Source organism: Anomaloglossus baeobatrachus, chromosome 3, assembly GCF_048569485.1.
Source record: "Anomaloglossus baeobatrachus isolate aAnoBae1 chromosome 3, aAnoBae1.hap1, whole genome shotgun sequence".
NCBI lineage: Eukaryota > Metazoa > Chordata > Amphibia > Anura > Aromobatidae > Anomaloglossus > Anomaloglossus baeobatrachus.
The window spans coordinates 456,884,153-456,898,190 of record NC_134355.1 but is presented as its reverse complement, the minus strand read 5'-3'; the positions used below and the strand labels follow the sequence as shown (position 1 = coordinate 456,898,190).

Genomic DNA, 14,038 nt, shown 5'->3' with positions numbered 1-14,038 from the left:
TTATAGTATTGGGAGGATCCGATGGGGGATCAGAAAACCAGTCAGTATCTGGTGTGACCATCATTTGCTTCATGCAGTGTAACACATCTCCTTCAAATAGAGTTGTTGATGGTGGCCTGTGGAATGTTCGTCCTCTCCTCTTTAATGACTGTGCTAAGTTGCTGGATTTTGGCAGGAACCTGAACATACTGTCACATATGGGCCAATAAAGAGCATCCCAAACATGCTCAATAGGTGGCATCAGCGTTGGACTGGCTACCGGAGGAATTGCAGTAATACCAGTCCTGGCTGCGTTTACCTGCACTGAACTCCGGAGCGCTCAGCTCAGCTCCGGAGTGCAGCCTGGACTGTCCGCAGTTGAATGCAGGTAACAGTAGCCAGGACTGGTATTACCGGAAACCACCGGTAATACCAGTCCTGGCCGCGGTTACCTGTATTGAACTCCGCAGCTGTCACCTGAGGTGAGCGGAGTTCAGCTCGAACTGTCCGCAGCTGTCATTAACTGAACTGTGATAGCTGGGGAATCAGTCCAGTCCTGGAAACCTGGCTCAGTCCAGGCTGCACTCTGGAGCTTAGGTTAGAGCTCTGGAATTCAGTGCAGCTAACCGCGGCCAGGACTGGTATTACTGCAGTTCCACCGGTAGCCAGTCCGACACTGGGTGGCATGTCCGGTGAATATGCTGGCCATGCAAGAACTGGGATGTTTTCAGCTTCTAGAAATTGTGTACAGATCCTTGCAGCATGGAACTGTGCATTAAGATGCTGCATGAGTTGATGGACATGGATGAATGGCACAAAAATGGGCCTCAGGATTTCATGATGATATCTCTATGCATTCAAAATGGCATCAATAAATGTTCATTGCCCATATCATAGTCCCACCGCCACCATTGGCCACTTGATTCACAACATTGACATCTGCCATAGTGATGAGCGAGCACAAAAATGCTCGGGTACTCAAATCGAGCATATAGGACACTCAGAAATGCTTGACTCAAGTACTGAGCACAAAAGAAGTCAATAGGTGACTCAAGCATATTTTTCCTGGGTCATCGTTCTGTTACCTGCCCTGACACAGCTGCCTACCACCACAGTCCCCTCATCCACAGGCAGCAGACCTCGCCTTGAAACCTCCAATCCATCTTCCCAGCCACCCCAGCCACCACAGTCCCTATCAATCAGCTCCAATTGGCATCGCCTGTCAACTTCCGTTCTGTGTGTGCTGTCTAGATATTACCCCCTGCCAAAGTGACTGTGTGGTTAGTTACTCTTAAGTTCCCATTCTGGAGAAGAGAGAGATTTATTTTTGAATGGAGACTTGAGTGGAACTAACCACACAGTTAGTTTGGCCAGTGGGGACATTTGAACCGTGCACGTGGAATGGAAGTTGCTGAGCAATGCTAGCTGCACCCAAATGATAGGGACTGCAGTGACCAGGAAGATGAAATAGAGGTTGCAGTGTCTGCTGCCTGTAGATGAAGGGGACTTTGATGGTCAGGGTGGTGAGGGGTAGCTGGAGCCACGGACAGGACTTGGTCCTGTTGCTGTGATGTGGCTTGTCTCTCACTTTGGCCTATTCCCTGGTCCTCTCCACAGAGCAAGGGGATAGGGATGGTTTGGGGGCTTCCTGGTTGAGTGGATGGACTTTATTTGTGCAAGCCATACCTTCATGCAAGAGCTCAAACAATCCAGGAGACCCCAGCAAAGGATTGATTGATACAGATTCAGTTTCCTTATTCAATAGTGTTTTACTAAAAGTCATGCGCAGTTCTTTAGTCACATCATTACTGTGGGCACAACACTTGAACATTGTATGCATGAAACACTTTACTTCAAAATACACTTCTCCCATAGTCTGCTCCTTGGCTTTTGGTACTACTGCTGCTTTTACACTGTCCTTTCCTTCACTTGCTGACACAACAGTTTTATCCAGTAAAGTCATAAATTCTTGTTCATCCATGATCAAGCCCAGCCTTGAAGGCCACATTCCTGTTGACGGTTCTTGCTGACCTGTACTGGCAAAGGACCAAGTTTCTTCACTTAGCTTTTCAGTGACGATGTGTTCATCCAAGTCTATATTAGTTCTCCGCTCTAGGACTAGTACCGCTGGACACTGTTGCGACCCAGGATGCTCGAGATGATGGTGTGGTACTCAGTTCAGTGGGATGGAGCCCTGTAATGTTCCATCCTACATTACAGTTTCTGTTTTCTGATTTTGGGCCTTGTCGCATACACCTGTTCTCAAACCTAAGCAATTGCTGGCTTGCACTCTATGAATTCTCTCCAAACTTTTCTTTATACTATTCCGTACCTAACCAAACCTTGTCTCTGTAGCTATATTTATTCTCCCTAACCCCTCCCAATGTTCTTAACTATTCTCTATCTGGCTACTCCTATTGCTAGGCAACCTTTAATATCTTGCAAGGAGCAGTATCTGAAACCGGCCACATGTGCAACATTAGAATAAACATATCAATAATATGTATATTATTCTCTACATCTACTTAGGTCTTTAGGGGTAGGGTACACAAATCCAGCACCCACAAACACTGGGCAGTGCCAGGGCAGGTAACAGAATAGAAAGTCAAGCATTCAGCTCAAGCACCTTTGGTACTTGATCTAGCACCCAGCATTCTGAGAACCCTGATGCTTGATCGAGTACTGAGCATGTCAAGCATCCTCACCCATCACTAGTCAGCAAACCGCTCACACACACGATGCCATACTTGCAGTCTGCCATCTGCTCTCTACAGTGAAAACTGAGATTCACCCGTGAAGAGAACATCTCTCCAATGTGTCAGATGCCATTGAATGGGAGCATTTGTCACTCAAGTTGGTTACAACGACGAACTGCAATCAGGTGGAGACACTAATGAGGTTGACGAGCAGCAGATCAGCTTCCCTGTGATATTTTCTGAAACTTTGTGCATAAATGCTTTGGTTATGCAAACTAATTGTTAAAGCAGCCGTCTGGATGGCTGGTCTCAGATAATCTTGGAGGGGAAGATGCTGGATTTTGGGGTACTGGGCTGATGTGGTTACACGTGGTGTGCGGTTGTGAGGCAGGTTGGATGTACTGCCTAATTCTCTGAAACGCCATTGGAGATGGCTTATGGTAGAGAAATGAACATTCAATTAATGGACAACAGTTCTGGTAGATATTCCTGCAGTCAGCATGCCAATTGCACGCTCCCTCAAAACTTGCACCATCTGTGGCATTGTGCAGTGTGATAATACTGCACATTTTAGAGTGGCCTTTTATTGTGGCCAGCCTAAGGCACACCTGTGCAATAATCCTCCTGTCAAATCAGCATCTTGATATGTGAGTTGGATGGAATATCTCAGCAAAGGAGAAGTGCTCACTAACACAGATTTAGGCTATGTGCACACTAGGCCATTTTACCCGTGGATTTACCCGCGGATTTGCTGCAGAAATTTCTTGAGAAAGGTTTGAAATCTTTCTGCAGACATTTCCCAGCAAAACCTATGGGAGCAAAAAATAGCTGAGCGCACGCTGTGGATTTTTCTCAAGAAAATTTCTTGAGAAAATGAGCATGTCTATTATTTTCTGCAGGTACCTGCGGTATACCCCCGGAATTTCACTCCATTCACTGTAATGTAATCGCGAAATTCCGGGGGTATACCGCAGGTAGCAAATGATGTGCGGTATACCCCCGGTATAGCCGCGGTAATGCTCATCACTGCCTGCGGTTTTGCAGGGAGTGATGTCATTATACCAGGAAGAGGAGGCGGAGCAGAGTAAACACACACGTCACACTCCCTGGACGCCGCAAAGAAGCGCTTCCGTGTGACGTCCGGCGGGTGCCCGTGCAATCTGTGTCCTGCTGCAGCCCCGCCGCTGCCAACACAGCAGTGTCACTGTCTGCCCGCAGTGTCAGCAGCTTGTCACGCTGCGGTGCAGGCAGACACTAACACACAGCAGCACGTGCAGCCGCGGGGATGCCGAGCGCTGCTGTCAGGTGAGATGAGATCATTACCTGCTGTGATGATCTCCTGCCTCCTGACATCACCGCGGTCACTGCTGTCTATGCCCGTCTCGCGAGCGGCCCGAGACTGTCACTAGCGGTGACGTCATGGGCTCTCGCGATACTGCTGACAACGCGGCGGGCATAGAAGTCAGTGACAGCGCTGATGGCAGGAGTGCAGGAGATCATCACAGCAGGTAATGATCTCATCTATCCTCCTGACAGCAGCGCTCGTCATCCCCTGCAGTGACCTGGACTATTGATGTTAGCTCAGGTCACTGCATTGCTCTCCCAGCCAATGGGGAACATTCTGTTCTTCATGGACTGGGACAGTGACTATGGTATGGATCGCCGTGGGACGCCCCCCCTTAATTGGATTACGCTGGACGTGGAATTGATTGTTCTTATCAATAAATTGGTGAAAGAGGGAATGTGGGGAGTGTTTTTTTTTCAAATAAAACTTTTTTTGTTGTCTATTTTATATTTCTTACTGACTGGGTTGGTGATGTCAGGTATCTGATAGACGCGTGACATCATTAACCCCAGGGCTTGATGCCAGGTGACATTACACATCTGGCATCAACCCCATATATTACCTCGTTTGCCACCGCACCAGGGCAACGGGATGAGTTGGGGCAAAGCGCCAGTATTGGCACGTCTAATGGATGCGCCACTTCTGGGGCGGCTGCAGCCTGCTATTTTAAGGCTGGGGAATGTCCAATAACAGTGGACCTCCCTAGTCTGAGAATATCAGACCCCAGCTGTCCGCTTTACCTTGGCTGGTGATCCAATTTGGGGGGGACCCCACGTTTTTTGTTTTAAATTATTTATTTAATGTAAAATAACAGCGTGGGGTGCCCTCTGTTTTGGATTACCAGCCAAGGTGAAGCTGCCAGCTGTGGTTTGCAGGCTGCAGCCGTCTGCTTTACCCTAGCTGGCTACAAAAATAGGGGGAACCCCACATCATATTTTTTTTAATTATTTATTTATTTTTTGGCTAAATACAAGACTAGGCACCATTTAGTGCCACATGAAAGTCACTAAAGGGTGCCAGCTTAGAATATGCAGGGGGGTGGGACATTATATAGGTCTTTCTCATCTATCTATCTATCTATCTATCTATTCATCTATCCATCTTTCCCTCTATCCATTATCTGTCTATCTATTGATTATCTATCTATTATCTATATTATTTATTTCTGTTCAGCATAAAAAAAACGCAGGGACCAACCTTCGGAAAAACAGCGGCAAAACCGCGGCAAAAACGCATGCGTTTTTCCCGCGGATTTGGTGCGGTTTTTTACCGCAGGTGCGGTAATCTTCAACTCCCAGACGTTTCTCAAGAAATTTTCTTGAGAAAAATCACTTTTCTAGTGCGCACATAGTCTGAGGGCGGCTTTGCACGTTGCGACATTGCACGTGCGATGTCGATGGGGTCAAATCGAAAGTGACGCACATCCGGCGTTGCAGTCGATATCGCAACGTGTAAAACCTTTTTGATACGATGAACGAGCGCAAAAGCGTCGTTATCGTATCATCGCTGCAGCCTCCGACATTTCCATAATGCCGATGGTGCGACACGTACGATGTTGTTCCTCGTTCCTGCGGCAGCACACATCGCTGTGTGTGAAGCCGCAGGAGCGAGGAACATCTCCTTACCTGCCGCCGGCTGCAATGAGAAGGACGGAGGTGGGCGGAATGTTTACATCCTGCTCATCTCCGCCCCTCCGCTTCAATTGGCCGCCTGCCGTGTGACGTCACTGTGACGCCGCACGACCCGCCCCCTAAGGAAGGAGGCGGGTCGTCGGCCAGAGGGATGTCGCACGGCAGGTATGTGCGTGTAAAGCTGCCGTAGCGATAATAATCGCTACGGCAGCTTTCACTAGATATCGCACGTGCGACGGGGGCGGGACTATCGCTGCAGCATCGGTAACACATTGTTACCGATGTCGCAACGTGCAAAGCCCGCCTTAGACAAATTTGTGAACAATATTTGAGAGAAAAAGGGGTTTTTTTTACATAGAAAATCTTAGATCATTGAGTTTAGCTCATGAAAAATGGAAATAAAACCAAAAGTGTTGCATTTATATTTTTCTTCAATTTATACATTTCTTGTCTTTCATGTAGCATAAACTGTACATCAAATTAATACATGCTATTCACTTGTCACATCAGTGTTCTCTGTTTTATTTATTCTAAGGGAGGAGGTGGAATCAGACCTTTTATTTCTTGGTCTTCTGATACTAGAAAATCGATTGAAACCTGAAACTATTCCAGTTTTAAAGGACATAACCAATGCATTAATTCGGACTGCTATGATTACAGGTATATTCCCACAAAATATATTATTAAAGGTAATCAGAAGAAAACAATGGTGACATAAGTTCAGATCAGAAAGAGGTTTGTAGGTACTCAGTTATTGTGGCCAAAATATAGAGCTAAAGTACAGTAGCTTATTAATATGATTACATCGGGAGGACTCTGGACCATAGAAAAGAATCACAATAGGAAAACCACATTTTTACCAACCTTGCTCTATTTTTCCACTAAAGGTGACAATCTTCAGACAGCCATAACTGTTGCAAGAAATTCAGGCATTGTCCAAAAATTTACCAAAGTGATTTTAATTGAAGCATGTGAACCAACTGTGAGCTGTCCGGCATCCATTACATGGCGACATGTGGAAAATGCAGACAATAAAGAAATTAACGTAAGACATTGTGGAGGTTTCTACGTTTTAGTATTATACTGTATATACTGTACTTTCGATGTGGAAAAGTTTACCATGATCAAGATAACACAAACTGGAACATAGTGACACAAAAAAGTGTAATTTAATACCTAACTTGACATTGGTCAATAACTTGTGCAACGTTAAGTTATCTTAATCTTATTAAGTAATATAACTTTTTGTGTCAAGTTATCGACACAAAAACCTTATGAAACCTTATATAGGTGTTACCTTCCATTGTAGTCCTGTCTTTGATGATAGTAATTTGACTGCTGGAATGTGATCTGAAGACAACAGAAAATATTAGCCAACTAATAGTTTTAGGGTAGAGTCAAACTAGCATATTACTTGCATGACTGCAATGCGAGAAAATCTGGCATTGCACTTGGCCCAATGGTAGTAAATAATGCAGCCCAGATATGTAATTTTTTTCCTCAGCCTTACTCTGACTGAGGAAAAAAAATCACAGCATGAGTCTCGACACACACACACCTATACAAGTCTATGGGTGCTTGTGAAACATCGGACTGCAATTGCATGACATCCAAGTGCAGTGCGATATACACAGAGGCAAAGAAAGGAGAAGATAGAGAGATTAATGTCTCCTTTTCTCCGCACCATTGATCCGATTGCAAGATCGGATCCCAGTTGCATGACACTCGGCTCATGCTTGCAGCAGAGCCTGAGCCGAGGGTGATTAGGTTATTGCATCTGATTCAGACACTAGTGGGACTCCAGCCTTTGTGACATTAATCCCTTGATGACATGTGACACACATGTACGGCACAAATAAGAAACAGATGTATGGAGCAGGTTCACAGGGTGAGCTCTCTCTTTATTTGGCAGGTCATGGCTGTGTGTTACCGCATGGACCTGCTTCTAACAGTTTCGGGTGGTGCAAAACGCCGTCTGCAATTGTTAACCTGTTAAATGCCACCATCAACTCTGACAGCTGCATTTAATGCTTGATGTTATGGGACTGCACCATTCTGTGCGTCCATGACAAAGATCGCGGGCACCGAGAGGTTTCTATGATATCTGGGAGTCTGTTGTAAATCTCCGTTCTTGTTATTAGGGAGCTCCCTTGAAACCCTTCCTGTGTCCGTGCTTCCATGGAAATGTGATTTTAAGTATATATAGCAATGTCGCTATATTGCTTTGTATTACACAAGCAATCAGACGAACGCAGATTATAGTTCCCTTAAGGGGCTAACGAGTATAGTGAAAAATAAAAAAAGTTTTTAAAAATATGAAAAAATAAAATAAAAAAATATTAAAGTTCAAATCACCTCCCTCTTCCCCATTAAAGATAAAGATTTTTTTGGCTTTTTTTTTAAAGACATTTACAGTTTCACCGTATAAAAATAATTAATCCAATCAGTAAACACCATAAACAAGAAAAATTAAAGAATGCCAAGGTTTTTTTTGGTTGCTGCAAGACCACAAAAAATTCTGTAACATGCGATCAAAACACTATATCTATCCCCAAATGGTATCAATAAAAATAAATCTCACTTTTCAAAAAATAAGCCATCAAACAGCTCCATTGACCAAAACATGAAAACATTACAGGTCCTGGAAAATGAGGACAAAATGACAAACTCCCCAAAATGTTTTTGCAAACATTTGATTCTTTTTCACAATTAAAATAATTTAAAAAATTGACTTTTTTTTATCACCATAATCATACTGATGATAATGCCAGGTCATTTTTACCACATAATGTATGCTGTAAAAGTAATTTAAAAACAATGTCAGAATTGTGGGGGGGTTTCACAATTTTACTGCACTTGGAATTTTTTTCCTGATTTCTAGTACACCATGTGGTAATTGAATGGCGCTATTCTAAAGTACAACTTGTCCAACAACAACAAAAAAGCCCACATATGTCTATGCAGACGGAACAATAAAAAAGCTACGACTTCAGGAAGAAGGGGAGGAAAAATGAAAATTAGCCTCATCATGAAGGGGTTAAATAAAATTACCAAAATACTGAAAATGTATTTAAACAGTAATTAACTTTCTAAAATATTCCCTTTAAAGGGAATCTGTTAACAAAGTTTTGCCCCCAAACTATATTTAAATGTAGATCTTTCAAATATAACGCCAGCAATAGCTTTACATGACCAGTCAGATCCCTCATTACTGAGAAATAAGCCTTTGAATTGATATGTAAATTAGGCTGAAGAACTATTTGTATATCTAAAGCCTCTGTCACTCCAGCTCTTTTCCCTGCCCAGTGTCACCTCTTCATTAACTGAGGAACAAACTGGCATTGGAAAGGTATTTCTGAAAACTTATCTTTGAAAGAACTACATTTACCTAGAAGTAGTTTGGGTGTAAAATCCTGTTTACAGATTCTCTTAAGTTTAAATTGTTTTGAGACAAGTCTATCAATATAAGTGTGAAAATAATTTGAAGTGACACGCAGAAGTTATTATAATTTCTGTGATTACTGTGTTTCCCTGAAAATAAGTCCTAGCTAGAGATGAGCGAACCGGTCGCGGTTCGGCTCGAGGTTGGTTCGCCGAACGGACCTCCCGTTCGAGTTCGGTTCGTCGAACGTTCGACGAACCGAACTCGAACTGCATAGGAAACAATGGCAGGCAATCACAAACACAGAAAAACACCTAGAAAACACCCTCAAAGGTGTCCAAAAGGTCACAAACAACTCACAACACATGGGAAAGTGACAAGGACATATACTCATGCGAAAACAAAAGAGCTGGACAAGGAAAAAGAGGAGGACACACAGATATATGAGTATATGCAAGGAAACATGCCATTATTGTGCAACTTGAGCCCTGCTCATTCTTGGCTTCCAATCTTGATAAATTGCCTGAGCTCGCCACGTACGTCTTGGGGATCTTGTCGTGTCCTGCAGCCAGCGTTCTCTCGGAACCTGTCTTCAGTGCTGCTGTGGGTCTGCTGGCAGATAAGCACACGTGTCTGTCCACTGACAATGTGGACATGGCTCTCAGAGGACTTTTCTTCCCCGGGGTCAGCCAGGGGACGGGAAAGGCACGCGTATTTTTGAGAGTGCTTCATGCAAAGCATCTTTTTCTTTTTCAAAAGGGGGCTCAACCGATGCCAGTCAAGTGGGGTGTGTGTGGCCCAGTGAGTGGCAACGAGGGAGACTGTGGTTGGAGTCCCCTCGCTGTGTTTCTAAAAGAACCAAGATGAACAAGTCATGGCTCTCAGAGGACTTTTCTTCCCCGGGGTCAGCCAGGGGACGGGAAAGGCACGCGTATTTTTGAGAGTGCTTCATGCAAAGCATCTTTTTCTTTTTCAAAAGGGGGCTCAACCGATGCCAGTCAAGTGGGGTGTGTGTGGCCCAGTGAGTGGCAACGAGGGAGACTGTGGTTGGAGTCCCCTCGCTGTGTTTCTAAAAGAACCAAGATGAACAAGTCATGGCTCTCAGAGGACTTTTCTTCCCCGGGGTCAGCCAGGGGACGGGAAAGGCACGCGTATTTTTGAGAGTGCTTCATGCAAAGCATCTTTTTCTTTTTCAAAAGGGGGCTCAACCGATGCAAGTCAAGTGGGGTGTGTGTGGCCCAGTGAGTGGCAACGAGGGAGACTGTGGTTGGAGTCCCCTCGCTGTGTTTCTAAAAGAACCAAGATGAACAAGTCATGGCTCTCAGAGGACTTTTCTTCCCCGGGGTCAGCCAGGGGACGGGAAAGGCACGCGTATTTTTGAGAGTGCTTCATGCAAAGCATCTTTTTCTTTTTCAAAAGGGGGCTCAACCGATGCCAGTCAAGTGGGGTGTGTGTGGCCCAGTGAGTGGCAACGAGGGAGACTGTGGTTGGAGTCCCCTCGCTGTGTTTCTAAAAGAACCAAGATGAACAAGTCATGGCTCTCAGAGGACTTTTCTTCCCCGGGGTCAGCCAGGGGACGGGAAAGGCACGCGTATTTTTGAGAGTGCTTCATGCAAAGCATCTTTTTCTTTTTCAAAAGGGGGCTCAACCGATGCCAGTCAAGTGGGGTGTGTGTGGCCCAGTGAGTGGCAACGAGGGAGACTGTGGTTGGAGTCCCCTCGCTGTGTTTCTAAAAGAACCAAGATGAACAAGTCATGGCTCTCAGAGGACTTTTCTTCCCCGGGGTCAGCCAGGGGACGGGAAAGGCACGCGTATTTTTGAGAGTGCTTCATGCAAAGCATCTTTTTCTTTTTCAAAAGGGGGCTCAACCGATGCCAGTCAAGTGGGGTGTGTGTGGCCCAGTGAGTGGCAACGAGGGAGACTGTGGTTGGAGTCCCCTCGCTGTGTTTCTAAAAGAACCAAGATGAACAAGTCATGGCTCTCAGAGGACTTTTCTTCCCCGGGGTCAGCCAGGGGACGGGAAAGGCACGCGTATTTTTGAGAGTGCTTCATGCAAAGCATCTTTTTCTTTTTCAAAAGGGGGCTCAACCGATGCCAGTCAAGTGGGGTGTGTGTGGCCCAGTGAGTGGCAACGAGGGAGACTGTGGTTGGAGTCCCCTCGCTGTGTTTCTAAAAGAACCAAGATGAACAAGTCATGGCTCTCAGAGGACTTTTCTTCCCCGGGGTCAGCCAGGGGACGGGAAAGGCACGCGTATTTTTGAGAGTGCTTCATGCAAAGCATCTTTTTCTTTTTCAAAAGGGGGCTCAACCGATGCCAGTCAAGTGGGGTGTGTGTGGCCCAGTGAGTGGCAACGAGGGAGACTGTGGTTGGAGTCCCCTCGCTGTGTTTCTAAAAGAACCAAGATGAACAAGTCATGGCTCTCAGAGGACTTTTCTTCCCCGGGGTCAGCCAGGGGACGGGAAAGGCACGCGTATTTTTGAGAGTGCTTCATGCAAAGCATCTTTTTCTTTTTCAAAAGGGGGCTCAACCGATGCCAGTCAAGTGGGGTGTGTGTGGCCCAGTGAGTGGCAACGAGGGAGACTGTGGTTGGAGTCCCCTCGCTGTGTTTCTAAAAGAACCAAGATGAACAAGTCATGGCTCTCAGAGGACTTTTCTTCCCCGGGGTCAGCCAGGGGACGGGAAAGGCACGCGTATTTTTGAGAGTGCTTCATGCAAAGCATCTTTTTCTTTTTCAAAAGGGGGCTCAACCGATGCCAGTCAAGTGGGGTGTGTGTGGCCCAGTGAGTGGCAACGAGGGAGACTGTGGTTGGAGTCCCCTCGCTGTGTTATACATGCTTTTAGAAGGGCATGACATGGCTTGGAGGTTGACTTTCATAAAATGCAAACTGTTGGCAACCAAAATGCTGCCTTTCCAACAACTGTGGTTATAGGCAATGAGGAACATACTGATGAAGATGAGACGCAGATACCCGATTGGGATGACAACTTAAATATTCGGTCAGGGCAAGAAGAAACTCGGTCTGAGGGGGAGGGGAGTGCAAACACAACAATTGATGATGAAGTTCTAGATCCCACCTACTGTCAACCCACAGTCAGACACTCGAGGAGGTCAATAGAGGCGGTGGAGGAGGATGCAACCGACGTCGAAGTAACCTGGCGCCTTCCTGGACACAGTCGGAGCACTGGTAGCACGTCTACAACTTCATCCTCAGCCACCACTCTGCCTCTGAGCATTATTCGGGGTGGATCAACAGGTCGCATGGCCTCTAAGCCTTGCCTAGCCTGGTCCTTTTTTGACATAAAAAAAGATCGGCCAAATTATGTGATCTGTAACATTTGCCATGGTTATCTTAGTAGAGGTCAAAACCTCAGCAGTTTGACAACTTCTTCCATGAATCGTCACATGAATAAATATCATATGGCCTGGTGGGAAGCTCACCGTGCTGCAATGCGGCCTAGTGGAGCCAACCATCCACCGCCTGCCCCTTCCAGGGCATCCGCGCGCTCGTCATCTTCTAGGACTGTGGGGACAGCTGTCACACCTGTTTTTCCACCCACAACTTCCACCACTGTAACCGCAACAGGCAGTTTGCTTGGTAGGTCGTCAGTTGGTTTGGAAGGGGAAACAAGTGAGTGTGTACAGCTCTCTCAGACATCGATAGCACCAACTTTGGATGAAGGCAACATCATGTCTCCGCCTGCACTTTCCTCCCAAAGCTGCATTTTTCCAGGGACACCCTACTCAACACCGTCTACACACAGCAGCCAGATCTCTGTCCCTCAGATGTGGTCAAATAAAAGGCCACTTCCTTCGACCCATGACAAAGCGAAGAGGTTGACTCTATCCCTCTGTAAGCTGTTGGCTACAGAAATGCTGCCTTTCCGCCTAGTGGACACACAGGATTTTAGAGACCTTATATCTGTCGCTGTGCCCCAGTACCAGATGCCTAGTCGCCACTACTTCTCTAAGAAAGGTGTGCCCGCGCTACACCAGCATGTCGCACACAATATCACCGCTTCCTTGAGAAACTCTGTGTGTGAACGGGTGAATTTCAGCACCGATACTTGGACCAGTAAGCATGGACAGGGACGTTACATGTCGCTGACTGGGCACTGGGTAACTATGGTGATAGATGGTGAAGGGTCTGCTGCACAAGTCTTGCCGTCCCCACGACTTGTGTGTCAATCCTCTGTCTGTCCAAGTTCCGCCACTGCTTCTGCATCCTCCACCTCATCTGGGTCCTCCACCTCCGCCCCAAGCCTGCCTGGTCAGGCCACCAGCGTTCTCACTGCGCAGAAGGAATCACGCACCCCTCATTACTATGCTGGCAGCAGAGCGCAACGGCATCAGGCGGTCTTTAGCTTGACATGTCTTGGGAATAAGAGTCACACAGCTGAGGAGTTGTGGTCAGCTCTGCGGTCCGAGTTTAATAAATGGTTGTCTCCACTCAACCTGCAGCCTGGTAAGGCCGTGTGCGACAATGCTGCAAACCTGGGTGCGGCCCTTCGCCTGGGCAAGGTGACACACGTGCCTTGTATGGCTCACGTGTTGAACCTTGTTGTCCAGCAATTTTTAACACACTATCCCGGCCTAGATGGCCTTCTGACCAGGGCACGGAAACTGTCTGCAGTGCTCACTTCCGCCGTTCAAGCGCCGCAGCTGAGCGACTTGCATCGCTCCAGAAGTCTTTCGGCCTGCCGGTTCATCGCCTGAAATGCGATGTGGCGACACGCTGGAATTCAACTCTCCACATGTTACAGCGACTGTGGCAGCACCGCAGAGCCCTGGTGCAATACGTCATGACGTATAGCCTGGGCCAACGAGATGCAGAGGTGGGGCAGATCACCCTGATGGAGTGATCTCAGATCACGGACCTATGCACCCTTCTGCACAGTTTCGACATGGCGACGAATATGTTTAGCGCTGACAATGCCATTATCAGCATGACGATTACAGTCATTTACATGCTGGAGCACACGCTAAACACTATTCGGAGTCAGGGG

General features: G+C 46.5%; 1 protein-coding gene across 3 annotated transcripts in view; it reads left to right on the top strand.

Annotated features, from left to right (window-relative positions):
* LOC142296642 (putative cation-transporting ATPase 13A5) overlaps positions 1-14,038 on the top strand; it is a 251,505-nt gene that overhangs the window by 150,895 nt on the left and 86,572 nt on the right. For all 3 annotated transcript variants that reach the window (XM_075340494.1, XM_075340493.1, XM_075340495.1), the window contains exons 18-19: positions 6,187-6,311; positions 6,539-6,696. In XM_075340494.1, the coding sequence (XP_075196609.1) occupies positions 6,187-6,311; positions 6,539-6,696 (283 nt within the window). The remainder of the gene's footprint in view (positions 1-6,186; positions 6,312-6,538; positions 6,697-14,038) is intronic.